General features: G+C 48.2%; 1 protein-coding gene across 2 annotated transcripts; it reads right to left on the bottom strand.

Moving 5' to 3' along the window:
- Positions 1-1022: 1022 nt before the first annotated feature.
- On the bottom strand, positions 1023-20634 carry arhgef5 (Rho guanine nucleotide exchange factor (GEF) 5). Of its 2 annotated transcripts, XM_066712404.1 has the most exons (16): positions 20224-20352; positions 14601-16879; positions 12490-14274; positions 12309-12354; positions 12075-12139; positions 10667-11025; positions 10255-10415; positions 9787-9939; positions 7515-7644; positions 6899-6973; positions 6599-6688; positions 6207-6349; positions 5018-5179; positions 1831-1901; positions 1642-1746; positions 1023-1471 (listed from the first exon to the last, which is right to left on the bottom strand). In XM_066712404.1, exons 2-16 carry the CDS (start codon positions 16852-16854, stop codon positions 1320-1322), a joined length of 5751 nt encoding a protein of 1916 aa, XP_066568501.1. In that variant the 5' UTR covers positions 16855-16879; positions 20224-20352; the 3' UTR covers positions 1023-1319. The 2 variants fall into 2 exon arrangements, with proteins under 2 accessions (XP_066568501.1, XP_066568502.1); XM_066712405.1 differs by lacking the exons at positions 1023-1471; positions 1642-1746; positions 1831-1901; ... (2 more) ...; positions 6599-6688; positions 6899-6973 and adding an exon at positions 6986-7271 and having other exon boundaries at positions 20224-20634.
- Positions 20635-20642: the final 8 nt, after the last annotated feature.

Raw genomic sequence — 20642 nt, 5'->3', positions numbered from 1 at the left:
CACAGCTCTGCACAGCACCTCACACAGCACCGCACAGCACAGCACAGCACAGCACCGCACACAGCACCGCACAGCACAGCACAGCACAGCACAGCACCGCACAGCACCGCACAGCACCGCACCGCAACGCACCCCACAGCACCGCACAGCACTGCACCGCACCGCACACAGCACTGCACTACACAGCACTGCACCGCACAGCACCGCACAGCACCGCACAGCACCGCACAGCAACGCACCCCACAGCACCGCACAGCACTGCACCGCACCGCACACAGCACCTCACAGCACCGCACACATCACTGCACAGCACCGCACCACACAGCACCGCATCACACACAGCACTTGCACAGCACACAGCACCGCACCGCACACGGCACCGCACACGGCACCACACAGCACCGCACCCCACAGCACTGCACTGCACCGCACACAGCACCGCACCGCACCGCACCCCACAGCACTGCACTGCACCGCACACAGCACCGCACAGCACCGCACCACACCGCACCGCACCGCACACAGCAACGCACCCCACAGCACCGCACAGCACTGCACTGCACCGCACACAGCACCGCACAGCACCTCACAGCACCGCACCGCACAGCACCGCACACATCACTGCACAGCACCGCACCACACAGCACCGCATCACACACAGCACTTGCACAGCACACAGCACCGCACCGCACACGGCACCGCACACGGCACCACACAGCACCGCACCGCACCGCACCCCACAGCACTGCACTGCACAGCACCGCACACATCACTGCACAGCACCGCACCACACAGCACCGCATCACACACAGCACTGCACAGCTCTGCACAGCACCGCACACAGCACTTGCACAGCACAGCACCGCACCGCACCCCACCGCACTGCACAGCACAGCACAGCACCGCACACAGCACTGCACAGCATCACACATCTCAGAGACAGACAGAGAGACAGAGAGAGTCAGAGAGACACAGATACATAAGGAGACTCAGAGACAGAGAGACACACACACAAATATTCACACAGAGAAAATTAGTCAGCTTTATTAATAAACCCATATAACAGAAATAATAACAACATGATCAAAAATGCAATAATAATAATTATTAACCCAGTCTGTACATTGTTCTGTATTGATCCATACAGTAGAATTGAGACACTATGGACAGAATCTCTAAGTAAGGAACACCGAGACACAGCCCCACATTATATATTATATATAATATAGAAACAGATCTTCATAATCGCAGTATATACAATGTCCTCTCTCTAACTCTCTCCCCCCGTACAGGTCAGGGTTGGTCAGTCTATCCAGTGGTCAGTGCTGTGGCCCCATGTTGGTTGCTGTGGCAATCTTGTGTCTGTCCTGTAGATTGCGTTGTCTGGCCCTGTGGCTGCCGATGGGGTCGAGGTGCGAGAGAGGAGCCCAGCCGCGCGTCCCGTCACTGAGCCGTGTGCCCTCCACCCAGCCTGCACAACAGACAACAACACAGTCACAACACACAGCGCTGTCACAACAACACAACACACAGCGCTGTCACAACAACACAACACACAGCGCTGTCACAACAACACAACACACAGCGCTGTCACAACAACACTTTTACACAAACACCCCTCTCCCTGTCTCTCTCCCTCACCGTCCATAGACTGTTGGTGCACCAGCAGCAGGTCGGCCTTCTCCAGCGTCAGCTCGTCTGGCTGATGAGACACGTAGGAGCGCAGACACTGCACCTGCGCCAGGTCTGTGGGGGGGGATAGGGAGAGTTAATTTAATGACTGACTGGACACCACAGCGCATTAACTCTGACTCTCACACACACACACACCCTGGGCTGCAGTGTAGTCTATCTCAGGATGGGGCCGAGAGATTGCAGAGATCCAGCGCAGTTTATCACTCCTACAGAGACCCGGATAGAGAGAGAGAGAGAGAGAGAGAGAGAGAGAGAGGGAGAGAGGGAGGGAGGGGGAGATTTCATGTTTTACAATATCTTTATTTGTAACAAGAAACTGTCATATAAACAAGAAACTCATCATGATCCCTAACCAAACCATCAGCCAGCTCACAACCCCCACACGCCACAGTCTCTCACACCCCTCCAGGTCATTCATCATGTGATCAAATGTAAACTCTGCCTCCACTCTGCACTTCATTAAGCACCTGACTGCCCCCGGCACACCCTGCCCTGCTCCCACCGATCCTGTTGTTCCTGCTCACAGCCAGCCTGGCCAATGAAAACACGCTCTCTGGCTCACAGCTTTTACAAGGCAAAACAGACGTTGAGACTGTGGTGTTAAAATCCCTGTTTAGAGCAGGAACAACCCTGTGTGCAGCACTTGAGAGAGGAGGGGGTCCAAGGCATCACTGGCACAGCGGGACCATTCCTCACACAGAGAGTGCAGGGCTAATCGAAAGATATTAATTGACAGCCAGGTCACGAGAGAGAGAGAGGGAGGGAGGGAGGGAGGGAGGGAGGAGAGAGTTCCTGCCACAGCAGTCCTTCAGATCGGATGTATTTATTCCTTATCCTGAATATTATTCTCTTGTTCCAGCCATTATTTTCCTGAATATGTTTCTGGTATAATCCTATATATCTATATTGATATGATTTGATTGTGTATATGTGTGTGTGTGTGTGTGTGTGTGTGTGTATCATATCTCCACTTGCTTGTATTTTATTTTAACTGCACTTAAATTGTACTTTGTATTAATGCATCATTAAAATAACCACTGAATTATGCTTGTGTAACCTGTAAGTCGCCCTTGATTGATTGATTGATTGATTATGTGTATGTAGATATACAGGTAGGTCCATAAATATTTATAATAAATATTTATAAGCAGGCACTAAAGACAGCTGCAGTGCAGGCCTGGCAGAGCATCACCAGGGAAGAAACCCAGCATCTGGTGATGTCTATGGGTTCCAGACTTCAGGCAGTCATTGACTGCAAAGGATTTGCTACCAAGTATTGTAACTCACAATTTAATTCATGATTATGTTAGTTTGTCCAGTTACTTTTGAGCCCCTAAAACTGGGGGGAACAAATATAAAAATGGGTGTAATTCCTACATCGTTCACCCAATTTGGATGTAACTACCCTCAAATTACAGATGAAAGTTTGAAAGGACATCTTAATTGTCTCCTTTCAAATCCATTGTGGTGGCATACAGAGCCAAAATTATGACAATTGACACTGTTCAAATGTATGTAATTGTATCTATGTATGTGTGTGTGTGTGTGTGTATATATATATATATATATATATATATATATATATATATATATATATATTCATTCCCATATACAGACGTGCTCAAATTTGTTGGTACCCTTACAGCTCATTGAAACAATGCTTCATTCCTCAAGAAAAGTGATGAAATGAAAAGCTATTGTGTCATGTATACTTGCATGCCTTTGGTATGTCATAGAATAAAGCAAAGAAGCTGTGAAAAGAGATTAATTTTTGCTCTTCTACAAAGATATTCTAAAAAGGCCTGGACACACATGTTGGTACCCCTTAGAAAATATATTAAATAATTGGATTATAGTGATATTCCAAACCAATTACTTTCTTTCATTAGTATCACACATGACTCCAATCTTGTACTCAGTCATTCAGCATATTTATATGGAGGAAAGTAGTCACTGTGCCATTTGGTATCATTGTGTGCATCACACTGAACATGGACCAGAGAAAGCAAAGGACAGAGTTGTCTGAGGAGATCAAAAAGAAAATAATAGACAAGCATGGTGAAGGTAAAGGCTACAAGACCATCTCCAAGCAGCTTGATGCTCCTGTGACAACAGTTGCAAATATTAAGAAGTTCAAGGTCCACTGAACTGTAGCCAACCTCCCTGGGCGCGGCCGCAAGAGGAAAATCGACCCCAGATTGAACAGAAGGACAGTGCAAATGGCAGAAAAAGAACCAAGGATAACTGCCAAAGAGACACAAGCTGAACTCCAAGGTGAAGGTGCGCCAGTTTCTGATCGCACCATCTGTCGCTTTTTGAGTGAAAGTGGCCTCCATGGAAGAAGACCCAGGAGGACGTGAAACATGCTGCCCAGTGTCAGAAAGCTCTGTCTCAGTCGCAGGTCTTGGGTCCTCCAACAGGATAATGACCCAAAACACACAGCTAAAAGCACCCAAGAATGGATTAGAACAAAACACTGGACTGTTCTGAAGTGGCCTGCTATGAGTCCTGATCTGAATCCTATCGAACATCTATGAAAAGAGCTGAAACTTGCATTCTGGAGAAGCACCCATCAAACCTGAGACAGCTGGAGCAGTTTGCTCAGGAAGAGTGGGCAAAACTACCTGTTAACAGGTACAGAAGTCTCACTGAGAGCTACAGAAAACGTTTGATTGCAGTGATTGCCTCTAAAGGTTGTGCAACAAAATATTAGGTTGAGGGTCCCATCATTTCTGTCCATGCCATTTTCATTCGTTTTATTATTTACAATATTATGTTGAAAAACAAAAGCAAAGTCTGATTTCTACTAAATATGGAATAAACAATGTTGGATGCCAATTACTTTTGTAAGTTTCAAGTTATTTCAGTGGAAATTGTGCATTCTTCGTTTCTTGTGGAGGAGTACCAACAAATTTGAGCACGTCTGTATATATAAATATGGGAATGAGTACATGTGTATGTTTGTATGAAGTGTGTATAAACACACGTATGTAGGTGTGTATGTATAGTATAAACACTTACTGTGTACAGTTTTTCTTGGCACTGTTGATGTGTGTGTGTGTAATCGCTGTTGCCAAACTACACTTTAGTCACGCCAATAAAGCTCCATTGGAATATGAATTTCAGAGTGAGACAGAGGGAGCAGAAGAGGGAGATGGAGAGGGAAGGAGATGACTGCTGATGAGTCCGATATATACGCACTCTCACACTCCCTCTGCCACTCTCAGCAGCCCTTCTCCTGGGGGAGGGGAAGAGACTACAGGTCCCACAATGCACTAGGACACGGTTACTGCGCCATGGGAAATGTAGTTCTGAGACTCACTGCGTGGCGGTCCTGAGCAGCAGGGTCTTGCTGACGCCCTCGCTGTTCTGCAGCAGTTGCAGTGTGAACAGGTTCTTCTGCAGCGAGTGCAGCTTCACCCTGCAGTTCTCCATCCGCACCCGCGACACCGGGGCGTGGTCGAACACAGTGAGCCGGCCTCCCCTGAGAGCGAGGGAGGAGAGTTCAAGTAAAAACTACATACACAGCGTGATGGCACCGGCCAGGTGACCACAGCCTGCAGAGAGGGGAATTAGTACAGCAGTGACAAGAGCCGGTCTGGAGTGATACAACTGCACTGGAAAGCAAAGGAAGAACATCCCCACCAGGACTGATGATTTTCAAGAAAAGTATTATGTTTTGTTTTGATGGTTTGAGTTTGACCTATGGATGTCCAATGCATTATTATTTTTTTAATGCATCACATTGTTTTGTTTTGATTATTTTGATGGTTTTGTTTGATGATTTGTCTGATCTCACACATCACGCAATTCCCAAGTTCGCCACCAGAGGTCATCACCACCCAAATTCTAACCCTGGCTCAATCACATTCCTCAGCCACCCCTGCAGTTACCCAATCAACATTGCTGAACACCCTGTATACTTGCTCAATCACCCTCTGCTCCCAGTCGCCCTGCACATCCCACCATGGTTGTCTGCTTCCCTCTGCTCCACATATAAACCCCTCAGTGACTCTCTGTCATTGCTACATTTTGTCAACCTTCCAGTTACATCTCTAAGTATTCTCCAGACCCTTTGTGATTTCCTGTCTTCAACTTTGACCGTACCTGTCACAATCGACTCCTGGATTTTTCCCACTGCTCTGTTTGCCTGATCTCTGACCTCCTGCACACCCTCTGGATTCTCCTGGACATTGTTTGTCGGCATTGACCCCAACCTGTCTCTGACCACCTCTGTCTCTGCACCTGGGTTCCCCTCCACGGCAGTGCTTCAGTGCATTACTTGTCTTATTTTCAATGCATTTTATTTTGTTCTCTTGGTGGTTTGCCTTGTTAATAGAATTTGATTGATGTGTTGACTGTTTTAATGCAGTTGTTTCACTTTGAGGAGTTTTTAGGAGTGAATGTTTAAATATTTTAATCATAAGTATTAAAATAAGTAAGTTTTTAAATTTGTAAATGTAAAATGCAAAAACAATAAAACAGTATTTTACTGCAGAGCCGGGACTCACTCCTTGGGGTAGGACAGCAGCAGGAAGTCGTTGAAGAGGTGCAGGTAGAGGCTCCTCTCGGTCTGCCGCAGAGCAAAGTCCCGCATCTCCGTCACCTCTCCCTCCCTGATCAGCCGGCGGGACTGAGACACCAGGGGCAGGGTCTGGGGGGGAGGGGGAGGTGAATGACTGGATACAACAGTAACACTGACTGACTGGCTCTATCAAAGATTTAGGAGGAACCACATATCCCATCATTCCTGGGGGCAAGTGTAAGTCTTATTGTGATATAGACTGTACGGTAAGTGGCAAGTTAGAAAAGATAACGATATATCCCACAATCCTTTGGGGGCAAGTGTAGGGGAATACGTGATACATGTACGCAGTGCACCCTGGGAGCGAGCTATAATTACCCGACACTCGAAATCCACTCTGGCGCTGAGAGAGACCAGGCTCTCGATGCTCTTCATCTGAGTGATACTGTCATTACTGTTCTGAATTAACTGAGAGAGAGAGGGAGGGAGAGAGGGAGAGAATGTAAATAGATGTTCAAATTTTAAATGTATAATTCCTGTATTTCTTGTTTCCATTGCCCTGTTCCTGAGCAGGTTTGGGTAACACTGATTCCAATAAAGCTGAATTTGAATTGAATTTGAATTGAGAGAGTGGCATTACTGTCTTGCATCAACTGATAGAGGGAGAGAGAGAGAAACCTTTTCCAGTGACTTCAGGGCTTTGGAAGCTTGTCGCTCTTCCTCAGAATCTGGAGGTGTTCTCTTCAGGATATTCTGGAAGGGTGGGGGGCAGAGAGCGAGACATGCACAGTGAGAGCCTTGGATTTACTTGCCTGGTCAGACACAGGAACACATGCACACACACACAAAGCCTACAACTCACATAATGCACTGCCATTGACCTAGGGCACATTTCATTTACCGGATGGCCCACCGGTGAGCCCCTACAATCACCGAACTGTGGTTAAAGTCACCAGGTGGCATTCAGCGAACTCTAGTTAAACAATTCAGTGAGACTCACCATAAACACTGTGGACAACATGGCTGCCAATATTGAGTCTTTGAGCCTTGACTGTGGGGGAAACCAAATGTATATATATAGTGGACGCAGAGACCACAGATCATCCACCAATCACAAAACCACACTGCCAGCCATGGGGAGCAGGAAGCTCAGTCTCCAGGAAGTTGTAGATCTCCAATCACACAACAAAACAGAAGACTATAACTCCCAGAATGTCTCAGTACCCCCATCCCCTATTGCTGGGAGAGGGGAGAGGGGGTCATGGGAGCTGTAGTCATCAGTGACTTGGCCTACCTGCACCAGCAGCTTAAGGCGGGTGATCCTCTGGAAGGGCAGAATGAGGAAGGAGCGCAGGGGCAGCCGCTGGCACACAGGGCTCCTCTCCAGCGCCTGCAGCACCCGCTGGAACCCAGGGCAGGTTTCCCTGAGAGACAGAGTGGGATACTGACACCGCTGTACAGCAACAGTGTCTGACTGGACACTACAGCACATTAACACTGACTGACTGGACACTACAGCACATTAACACTGACTGACTGGACACTACAGTACATTAACACTGACTGACTGGACACTACAGCACATTAACACTGACTGACTGGACACTACAGTACATTAACACTGACAGACTGACTGGACACTACAGCACATTAACACTGACTGACTGACTGACTGGACACTACAGTACATTATCACTGACTGACTGACTGGACACTACAGCACATTAACACTGACTGACTGGACACTACAGCACATTAACACTGACTGACTGGACACTACAGCACATTAACACTGACTGACTGACTGGACACTACAGCACATTAACACTGACTGACTGGACACTACAGTACATTAACACTGACTGACTGGACACTACAGCACATTAACACTGACTGACTGACTGGACACTACAGCACATTAACACTGACTGACTGGACACTACAGCACATTAACACTGACTGACTGGACACTACAGCACATTAACACTGACTGACTGACTGGACACTACAGCACATTAACACTGACTGACTGACTGGACACTACAGTACATTAACACTGACTGACTGACTGGACACTACAGCACATTAACACTGACTGAATGGACACTACAACACATTAACACTGACTGACTGACTGGACACTACAGCACATTAACACTGACTGACTGGACACTACAGCACATTAACACTGACTGACTGACTGGACACTACAGTATATTAACACTGACTTACTGACTGGACACTACAGCACATTAACACTGACTGACTGACTGGACACTACAGCACATTAACACTGACTGACTGGACACTACAGCACATTAACACTGACTGACTGACTGGACACTACAGCACATTAACACTGACTGACTGGACACTACAGCACATTAACACTGACTGACTGACTGGACACTACAGTACATTAACACTGACTGACTGACTGGACACTACAGCACATTAACACTGACTGACTGGACACTACAACACATTAACACTTACTGACTGACTGGACACTACAGCACATTAACACTGACTGACTGGACACTACAGCACTTTAACACTGACTGACTGACTGGACACTACAGTACATTAACACTGACTGACTGACTGGACACTACAGCACATTAACACTGACTGACTGGACACTACAGCACTTTAACACTGACTGACTGACTGGACACTACAGCACATTAACACTGACTGACTGACTGGACACTACAGTACATTAACACTGACTGACTGGACACTACAGTACATTAACACTGACTGACTGGACACTACAGCACATTAACACTGACTGACTGGACACTACAGTACATTAACACTGACTGACTGGACACTACAGCACATTAACACTGACTGACTGACTGGACACTACAGCACATTAACACTGACTGACTGGACACAACAGTACATTTACACTGACTGACTGGACACTACAGTACATTAACACTGACTGACTGGACACTACAGCACATTAACACTGACTGACTGACTGGACACTACAGCACATTAACACTGACTGACTGGACACTACAGCACATTAACACTGACTGACTGACTGGACACTACAGTATATTAACACTGACTTACTGACTGGACACTACAGCACATTAACACTGACTGACTGGACACAACAGTACATTTACACTGACTGACTGGACACTACAGTACATTAACACTGACTGACTGGACACTACAGCACATTAACACTGACTGACTGGACACTACAGTACATTAACACTGACTGACTGGACACTACAGCACATTAACACTGACTGACTGACTGGACACTACAGCACATTAACACTGACTGACTGGACACTACAGTACATTAACACTGACTGACTGGACACTACAGTACATTAACACTGACTGACTGGACACTACAGCACATTAACACTGACTGACTGGACACTACAGTACATTAACACTGACTGACTGGACACTACAGTACATTAACACTGACTGACTGGACACTACAGCACATTAACACTGACTGACTGACTGGACACTACAGCACATTAACTGACACAATGATGCACTGACACACTGACAGCCTCTCTCACATCAGTCTCTGGTACGTGGTCTCCTGGTACTCCTGGTTGGTCAGGTAGGGCACGTAGACCCTGCGGAAGCGCGGACAGTGGCGCTCGATGATGTCACACACCGTGAAGTGCAGCATGTCTGACTCCACCCTCTCCTCCAGCTCTGCCAGGAACCTGAGGGGGAGTGGGGAAGAGACAGGGAGAGAGGTGGGATAAGAGAGGGAGAGAGGGACGTGAGAGAGGTGGGGGGGGGAATTATTGCCAATCAATATAAAGTATCACACAGTACCATTTAATTTCCAGTTGGTCAGTTGCCCTTATACAAGAACCTCCCATGATGCACTTCACCCGTCTCACTCAGAGCCCCCCTGCCTCCGACACAACACAGATCATGGGTGATCGGGTCCCTGATATATCAGACTGGGCCTCCCCTGCACTCCAGTATTAAGTCGGCCCCAGTGCACCCTGGAAGCTGTAGTTCCTCAGTACCTGTGGCTGATGGTGCGCACGTCGCTGAGCCGGGAGAAGAGCCAGTTCCTGTCCTGCGCGGAGAGCAGGGCTGCCAGATCGGCGTTCTTCAAGAAGTGTTCCACGGCGATGTCCAGGCTGCGGGCGTAGGAGGCCTCGGAGCTGACCAGCTCAAACCGCACCTAACAGAGAGGGAGAAGTAGTTATTATATACATTATAAATCACATATGAGACACCAGCCAATCACAGAGCAGCATTTCCAAACATAAGAAGAAGAATAAGAAAGTTTACAAACAAGAGGAGGCAATTCGACCCATCGTGCTAGTTTGGTGTCCATTAACCCTTTGAGGTCCCCCCCCCGATTCTCGCCTGATTTAATGTTGTCATATTTTCCTGTTATCCAATGATCTAATCAAGCAATTAGCCAATCACCTCCTGGAGCTTCCGCCGGTCTTCGCTGAGCTCCCAGAATTCCATGCTGTCCCTCACCCCCGGCAGCTCCTGCCATAGTGAAGGGGGGCCGGAGAGAGAGATGGAGAGACGGGTGGAGGGGTGGGAAGAGGAGGAGGTGGAGGATTGGGGAACGGAGGGGATATTAGGAGGCAAAGGGAGAGAGAGAGAGAGGGAGTGGGGGTGGGGGGCCACGTTGGGGGGCAGGGGAGGCAGTGGCCGGTTCAGGGTCCGGCGGGGAATCGGGGGGGGGCTGTGCTCAGAAAAGGTGTCCGAGCGAGACTGACGAAAAATCTCCCTGTCCAGCACAACCTCACTGTACTGCTGGTAGAGCTGAGAGTCTGGAAGCGAGAGAAAGTTCAACTCATTTACTGATTGAGACAATGACTGACTGAGTGACACTGTCTGACTGGACACTACAGCGCATTAACACTGACTGACTGACTGGACACTACAGTACATTAACACTGACTGACTGGACACTACAGTACATTAACACTGACTGACTGGACACTACAGTACATTAACACTGACTGACTGGACACTACAGCACATTAACACTGACTGACTGACTGGACACTACAGCACATTAACACTGACTGACTGACTGGACACTACAGCACATTAACACTGACTGACTGACTGGACACTACAGCACATTAACACTGACTGACTGGACACTACAGTACATTAACACTGACTGACTGACTGGACACTACAGTACATTAACACTGACTGACTGGACACTACAGCACATTAACACTGACTGACTGAACACTACAGCACATTAACACTGACTGACTGGACACTACAGCACATTAACACTGACTGACTGACTGGACACTACAGTACATTAACACTGACTGACTGGACACTATAGTACATTAACACTGACTGACTGGACACTACAGCACATTAACACTGACTGACTGACTGGACACTACAGTACATTAACACTGACTGACTGACTGGACATTACAGCACATTAACACTGACTGACTGACTGGACATTACAGCACATTAACACTGACTGACTGGACACTACAGTACATTAACACTGACTGACTGGACACTACAGCACATTAACACTGACTGACTGACTGGACACTACAGTACATTAACACTGACTGACTGGACACTATAGTACATTAACACTGACTGACTGGACACTACAGCACATTAACACTGACTGACTGACTGGACACTACAGTACATTAACACTGACTGACTGACTGGACATTACAGCACATTAACACTGACTGACTGACTGGACATTACAGCACATTAACACTGACTGACTGGACACTACAGTACATTAACACTGACTGACTGGACACTACAGCACATTAACACTGACTGACTGGACACAGAGACACACAGATTGACTCACTGGCTTTGAAGAATTTGGAGTTTCTTTTTCGAAGATCTCCGGCCACATCCTTCAGGTGGAGATCACTGTGGAACACAGATACAGTCAGTGTGTCTGTGTGTCAGTCTGTCAGTGTGAAAGTCAGTCAGTCAGTGTGTCAATCAGTCAGTGTGTCAGTCAGTCAGTGTGTCAGTCATTCAGTTAGTGTGTCAGTCAGTCAGTCAGTCTTGGTGTCTTCTGTCCCTGTCTGCTCACTGTAGCTCCATCTCTGACCAGCTGAAACTCAAGGCATCCTCATCATCTGAAAATTAAGAGATAAGCAAATTTAGGAAATTATCTCGTTAAGCAATTAAAACTAACTGCACATTAAGGAACATAATTATAATTATAAATATGGCTCTCTCCCTCTCTATTTCTCTCCTTCCCTCTCTCTCACCTGGCAGGTTGAAAATCCTTGTCCTCCGGTCTCGTCCTCCCTCCTCCTCTTCCTCCTCTCCTCCTCCCGTTCTTTCTCGCTCTGAAGTTGCTGCCCTGCGGAAGCCCGGCCTCCTGCCCCGGACCTTGAAGCTGCAGTTCTCCTCCTGTGCCACAAGGGGAGGCTGTGGGGAACTGGGGCTAGGGCAGCTGGTGGCTTTAGATAGAGGCGTCTTGGAGAAAGAGAGGTACGGCTCTGACTCTGTGTCTCTGTCACTTTCCGTGTCTGTCCCTGTCTTCGTCAGTGTCTGTCTCTCTGTGTCTCTCTGTGTATCTGTCTCTCTGTCTATCCATATCTGTGAGTGTGTCTCTGTGTCTGTCTCTGGCTGTGTGTGTCTCTCTGTGTCTGTCTCTAACTGTGTGTGTCTCTCTGTGTCTGTCTCTGGCTGTGTGTGTCTCTCTGTGTCTGTCTCTGTGTCTGTCTCTGGCTGTGTGTGTGTCTCTGTGTGTGTCTCTGGCTGTGTGTGTGTCTCTGTGTCTGTCTCTGGCTGTGTGTGTCTCTTTGTGTCTGTCTCTGGCTGTGTGTGTGTCTCTGTGTCTCTGTCTGTCTCTGGCTGTGTGTGTCTCTCTGTGTCTGTCTCTGGCTGTGTGTGTCTCTCTGTGTCTGTCTCTGGCTGTGTGTGTCTCTCTGTGTCTGTCTCTAGCTGTGTGTGTCTCTCTGTGTCTGTCTCTAGCTGTGTGTGTCTCTCTGTGTCTGTCTCTGGCTGTGTGTGTCTCTCTGTGTCTGTCTCTGGCTGTGTGTGTCTCTCTGTGTCTGTCTCTAGCTGTGTGTGTCTCTCTGTGTCTGTCTCTAGCTGTGTGTGTCTCTTTGTGTCTGTCTCTGGCTGTGTGTGTGTCTCTGTGTCTCTGTCTGCCTCTGTCTGTGTGTGTGTCTCTCTGTCTGTCTCTGGCTGTGGGTGTGTCTCTGTGTTGATCTCTGTCTTTGTATGTATCTCTGGGTCTGTCTCTGTCTGTGTGTCTCTCTCTGAGTCTCTCTGCATCTCTCTCTCTCTGTCTGTGTCTCTTTCTCTCTCTCCCTCCAACTCTCTCTCTCCCTCCTTCTCAGGTACTAATGCCTCACAGTTCGAGTGTGTCTGTCCTATTAGAGATACAGTGTCCATCTCTCCTATGCATCTCCTGTTACTGTCATTACCATCAATATTAAAATTAATACTACTGTTATTTCCATTAGCATTACTGCTGCTACGGGCCTGGCTGTCACTTCCTTGACTATCAGTGTCTGCTTGTCTGTGGTATATACAGTACAGGTCTCTATAACTTGTGTCTCTCTCTCTCTCCCGCTCTCCTTCTGTTCCTGCAGCACCGCCCTCTCCCTCCCTCTCTCTGTGGACCTCTGTGTCTCCACCCATCTCCTGCCCTCTGTCTCTGTTGCCCTCAGTCCCCTGGGACTCTCCCTCCTCCTCCCCTCCTCGCCCTCTCTCTGCGGAGTATGTAGACTCTCTGTCTGTGTTGAGCTCTCCATGGTCAGTCTGTCTCTCGCTCTCCCTGTCCCTCTGTGCATCAGAGTCTCTATGTCCGAGCTCTCGCTCTCCCTCTCTCTCGCTCCCCGTCTCCTCCCTGCTCTCCCTCGGTGCTCCGGTACAATTCTCGCTATCTCTCTCTGCCGTCCCATTGTGACCTCCAGTATCCCAGCATGCATCTCCCCCCAGGTTGTTCTGGCCCTCTGTTGTGTCTGAATAGGGTCCTGAGGGACACGGTTCCAGACAGGCATCTCCCTGGCCAACCACACCACCAGCCACGAGGACCCCTGTGAGGCGAAAAGAAGAGATTGAGGTTTTTAATTGGTCTGGCCTAATGAGCTCCCTCCCTCTCTCCCCTCTGTTTCACTCTCTCCCTCCCCTCCCTCTTCCTTCCTCCCTAATCTCTTTCCCTCCCTCTCCCCCCTCCCTGAATGAGCTCCATCCCTCCCATCTTTTCTTCCCCCTTCCCCTCTCTCTCTCTATTCCCCCTCTCATTTCCCTCCCTCCCTCCCTCTCATTTACACAAGTTTACACAAGTGTTGTCAAAGCATTTACAGGTACAGTAAAGGAAATAATACCAAATCAATACAGTAAAGTCTTCCCGCTCTCTCACCCTCTCTGTGTGGCTGCAGTTCCTCCTCCAGCCCTCTGGGTGGCAGTGTCTTCCTTGATCTCCTGTGCTGAGTTTGTCCAATCACACAGAACACTGTGATCTTGGGCCTCTCTCCTCTTGTGTCCTCCTCCTCCTTCCTTTTTACCTGTCTTTGCTCCTCCCCCTCCCCCTCCTTCTCTTCCCCTCCATCCCTCTCTCTCTGGGTCTCTGTCTCCCTCTCCTCTTGGCCTCTCTCTGTCTCCCTCTCCCCGCCCCCCTCCCTCTCGCTCACTCCTCCAGGTTCCTCCCAGAATTCCATGCAGTCCTTGAACGTCTCCTCCTGCAACACCTCTTCCTCCCCCTCTCTCTCTCCCTCATCCCGCTCTCCTTTCTCCTCCTCTTCCTCTCCTCCACTGGACACAGTGACAAACCCATCCTCAACAGACAGCTGCTCCTGAACAATGCATCCCCTCACTTGCTCACACTCCTCCTCCTCCTTCTCTCCCTCTCTCGTTCTCCCTTCCCACTTCTCTCCCTCTCCATCGCTATGGGTGTATCTCTGTGTCCCTTCATCTGTCCTCCTCTTCCTCTCTCTCTCTCCTTCTCCCTCTCCTTCACTATGGGTGTATCTATGCCTCTCTCCATCTCTCCACCTCTCCCTCTCCCGTTCTCCCTCTGCCTCTACTTCACTTGTGGTGTATCTCTGCCTCCCTCCCTCTCTCTTCCTCTCCCTCTCCTTTTCTCCCAGTACCTTTCCTTCACTTGTAGTGTATATCTGCCTCTCTACCTCTCTTAGCCTCTCCCTCTCTCCTTCTCCCTCTCCTTCACTATGGGTGTATCTCTGCCTCCCTCCCTCTCTCCACCTCTCCCTCTCCCTCTCTCCTTCTCCTTCGCTTGTGGTGTATCTCTGCCTCCCTCCCTCTCTCCTCCTCTCCCTATTACTCTCCCTCTCTCTCTCTACCTTTCCTTGACTTGTAGTGTATCTCTGCCTCTCTCCCTCTCTCTGCCTCTTCCTCTCCCTCTCTTTACTTCCTTCCCCCTCTTGCTCTCCTTCACTCTGGGTGTGTCTTTCCCTATCTTCCTCTCTCCACCTCTCCCTCTGTTTCTCTCCCTCTCCCTCGCTCTGGGTGTAACTCTCCCTCCTTCCCTCTCTCCTCCTCTCTCTCTCTCCCCTCCTCTCTCCCTCCCCCCACTCTCTCTCTGGGACCCACCACTCGCCTCCTCTTCTCTCTCGTTCTATCGTTACATCTCTCTCTCCTTCTCTCCTTCCGCTCAGCTCCCTCTCCCTCTCTCCCTCTCTCTCACTACGTCCATCAAGCTCTCTGCCTCGTCCTCTAACTCCCTCTCGCTCTCTCTCTCTCTCTCTCTCTCCTTCCTTACCCTCCCTCTCTCGGTACCTTCCTCCCTCTCTCTCTCTTTCTCTCAGTCTTCTCTCTCGTTCCCGCTCTCTCTTGTGATGGTCTTTACCCATCTCTGCCTCCCTCCTTCTCTCTCTTTCTCCCTCACTCCGTCTCACTCCATCCGTCTCTCTCAGTCTCTCTCTCTCCCTCTCCTTCGGACTCTCTCTGTACCGCTCCCTCTCCCTCTCAGTCTCTCTGTATCGTTGTCTCTCTCTCTGCATCGTTCTCTCTCTCTCTCTCTCCCCCTGCTTCCCCTCCTGCTCCACATCCTCCACTACTCTCTGCTTCTCCAGTCGTCTCTGCATCCCTCTCACCTCCCCTCTCTCCATCACTCCATCTCCCTTTTGAGTTCTTGGGAAGGTGTTGACAATGCTCGCCTCTCCCTCCCTCCCTCGCTCCCTCTCCATCTCTCTCCATCCCTCTCGGTCCATGGTTGTCACTCCTCTCCCGGTCCATGTACTCCCTCCCTCTGTCCCTCTCTCCCTCCTCCGCTCTCTCTGTTGCTGTCTCTGCCTCCGTCCCTCCCTCTCTTGCTCCGTCACTCGGCCCTCCGGCTCTCTCTCCCGCACATTGTGCCTCTCTTTCTGTTGCCTCTCCCTCTCTCTCTCCACCTCTCCCCCTCTCTGTCTTGTCCTCTGTGTCTCTCCCACCCCCCGTTGCCTCTCCCTCTCTCGCTCCCTCTCCCTCTCCCTCTCTCGCTCCCTCTTCCTCTCCCTATCCATTACAACCTGTCTGTCTCCCTCATTCTCCCCCCTGGCGGCTCTGGCCCCGCCCCTCGGGCTCGGCTCTCGGCTAATGGACTTCAGGAGGAGGTGGTGGTCCTCGAGACTGGCCAGGAAACCAGGAAGCAGCCAACTGTACCGCTTGGTTCCCATAACAACATCGTCCAGCACTCAACCCCTTGTGGAAGAAAATGGAAGAGAGAGAGAGAGAGAGAGAGAGAGAGAGAGAGATCTTCATATATTTCAGCATGAACACCACATGTTCAGATGTGGCCGAAAGTATTGGTACCCTTGCATTTTATTCAAATAATGCACCATTCACCCTGAAAAGTGTTGAAATGAAAAGATCTTTTGTCATCCATACCTGCATGTCTTTGGTTTGCAGTGGAACAAAGCAAACAAACTGTGAGAAGAACTGTCACTGTGTGTATCACACTGGACATGGAAAAGAGAAGGAAAACCGGAGAGTTGTCTGAGGAGGTTAGAAAGAAGGTAATAGCCAAGCATAGACCATCTCTAAAGAGCTTGATATTCCTGTGAGCACTGTTGTATATATTATTAAGAAGTTTAAGGCCCATGGGACTTTAGCCAACATCCCTGGATGTGGCCGCAAGAGGAAAATGTACCCAAGAATGACGAAGGGATTGTTCAAATGGTGGAGAAAGAACCAAGGAAAGCCTCAAAACAGATCAAAGACGACGTTCAAGCTCGAGGTGCAACAGTTTCAAGTCGCACAATCCGTCGCTGTCTGAATGAAAATGAGCTCCATGGTAGAAGACCTCTCTCTAAGAGAGAAACATAAAAAAGCCTGACTGGAGGTTGCCAAAATGCATGTGGACGAGCCACAGTCCTTCTGGGAGAATGTCCTTTGGACAGATTAAACAAAAGTAGAGCTTTTTGGTAAATCACAACAACTCCATGTTTACAGGAAAAAAAAATGTTTTTCAAAGAAAAGAACACCATCCCTACCGTGAAACACGGAGGAGGCTCTGTGATGTTTTGGGGTTGCTTTGCTGCCTATGGCACAGGGTGCCTTGAATCCATGCAGGGTGCGATGAAATCAAAAGACTATCAAGGCATTTTGGAGTGAAACGTACAGCCCAGTGTCAGAAAGCTGCGTCTCAGTCGCAGGTCATGGGTCCTCCAGCAGGATAATGACCCAAAACACACCTCAAAAAGCACCCAGGAATGTATGAGAAGAAAACATTGGACCATTCTGAAGTGGTCTTTTATGAGTCCTGATCTAAATCCCATTGAACATCTGTGGAAAGAGCTGAAACTCACAGTTGGCAAAAGGCATCCATCAAACCTGAGAGAACTGTAGAGGTTTGCTCAAAACGAGTGGGCTAAACTACCAGTGGAGACGTTTAGAAATCTCATTCAGAGCTACAGATGGTGCTTGATTGCAGTTATTGTCTCTAAAGGCTGTGCAATTAAATATTAGGTTAAGGGTCCCAATACTTTTGTCCATGCCATTCTCATTTGTTTTACTACTTAAAGTAATATGTTACGTCATAAATCAAAAGCAAAGTTTCTGTTCTATTGAATGTGAAATAAAGAATGGTAGATACCAAATACCTTCGTCAATTTCTACTTAGTTCTGAGAAAAGTTCAGTGTGCTTTTTAAAAAAAGGTACCAATACTTGTGGCCACGTCTGTACCTTAATGCATCACATTGGCTTTCACATTGACTCCAACTATGACAGAGATGCAAGGATATCTGGGAGGTGAACTTAAATACATTAACACTGACTGACTGGACACTACAGCACATTAACACTGACTGACTGACTGGACATTACAGTACATTAACACTGACTGACTGACTGGACACTACAGTACATTAACACTGACTCACTGGACACTACAGCACATTAACACTGACTGACTGGACACTACAGCACATTAACACTGACTGACTGACTGGACACTATAGCACATTAACACTGACTGACTGACTGGACACTACAGCACATTAACACTGACTGACTGGACACTACAGCACATTAACACTGACTGACTGGACACTACAGCACATTAACACTGACTGACTGGACACTACAGCACATTAACACTGACTGACTGGACACTACAGCACATTAACACTGACTGACTGGACACTACAGTCCATTAACACTGACTAACTGGACACTACAGCACATTAACACTGACTGACTGACTGGACACTACAGCACATTAACACTGACTGACTGGACACTACAGCACATTAACACTGACTGACTGGACACTACAGCACATTAACACTGACTGACTGGACACTACAGCACATTAACACTGACTGACTGGACACTACAGTACATTAACACTGACTGACTGACTGGACACTACAGCACATTAACACTGACTGACTGGACACTACAGTACATTAACACTGACTGACTGACTGAACACTACAGCACATTAACACTGACTGACTGACTGGACACTACAGCACATTAACACTGACTGACTGGACACTACAGCACATTAACACTGACTGACTGACTGGACACTACAGTACATTAACACTGACTGACTGGACACTACAGCACATTAACACTGACTGACTGGACACTACAGCACATTAACACTGACTGACTGGACACTACAGTACATTAACACTGACTGACTGGACACTACAGCACATTAACACTGACTGACTGGACACTACAGCACATTAACACTGACTGACTGGACACTACAGTCCATTAACACTGACTAACTGGACACTACAGCACATTAACACTGACTGACTGACTGGACACTACAGCACATTAACACTGACTGACTGGACACTACAGCACATTAACACTGACTGACTGGACACTACAGCACATTAACACTGACTGACTGGACACTACAGCACATTAACACTGACTGACTGGACACTACAGTACATTAACACTGACTGACTGACTGGACACTACAGCACATTAACACTGACTGACTGGACACTACAGTACATTAACACTGACTGACTGACTGAACACTACAGCACATTAACACTGACTGACTGACTGGACACTACAGCACATTAACACTGACTGACTGGACACTACAGCACATTAACACTGACTGACTGACTGGACACTACAGTACATTAACACTGACTGACTGGACACTACAGCACATTAACACTGACTGACTGGACACTACAGCACATTAACACTGACTGACTGGACACTACAGTACATTAACACTGACTGACTGACTGAACACTACAGCACATTAACACTGACTGACTGACTGGACACTACAGCACATTAACACTGACTGACTGGACACTACAGCACATTAACACTGACTGACTGGACACTACAGTACATTAACACTGACTGACTGACTGGACACTACAGCACATTAACACTGACTGACTGACTGAACACTACAGCACATTAACATTAAGTGAGAGAAAAGAAGAAACAGAGAAATAGAAGAGAAACAAGAAAAAAATGAGAGCGAAACAGAAAGAATAAGAACGAAGGAGCCCAAGGAACGAGTGAGAAAACTGAATTTACTCACCTGAGTGTCTTCTCTCTCTCCCTCTCTCTTTATCTTATCTGCACCTTTAGCTGCGTACCACTACACAACACACCCTCCCCTCCTCCCTCCTGCTCCCTCTGACCTTCCCCCTTCTCTCCCTGCCTGTGTCTACCTTCAAATTCCCTGAACAAGCCTGAACATAATTTGACTGCCTGTGTCTCTCCTCCCCCCTCTGTCTCTCCCTCTCTTGTTCTCTGCCTGTCTGTCCCTCTAGCTGTCTCTCTCTCTCTCTCTCTATATATATATATATATATATAACTCAGTGAGTGCTGTGTCAATGTACTGTAATGTCCAGTCAGTCAGTCAGTTTGTCAGTCAGTGATTCTGTTATAAATCCCGTCTCTCTTTCTCTCCTATTCTCTCTCTTTCGCTCTGTTTCTCCCTCTCTGCCTGTCGCT

Source organism: Amia ocellicauda, chromosome 1, assembly GCF_036373705.1.
Source record: "Amia ocellicauda isolate fAmiCal2 chromosome 1, fAmiCal2.hap1, whole genome shotgun sequence".
NCBI classification, from domain to species: Eukaryota; Metazoa; Chordata; class Actinopteri; order Amiiformes; family Amiidae; genus Amia; species Amia ocellicauda.
Note: the sequence above shows the minus strand (reverse complement) of the source record. Positions and strands in the feature narration are given on the sequence as shown.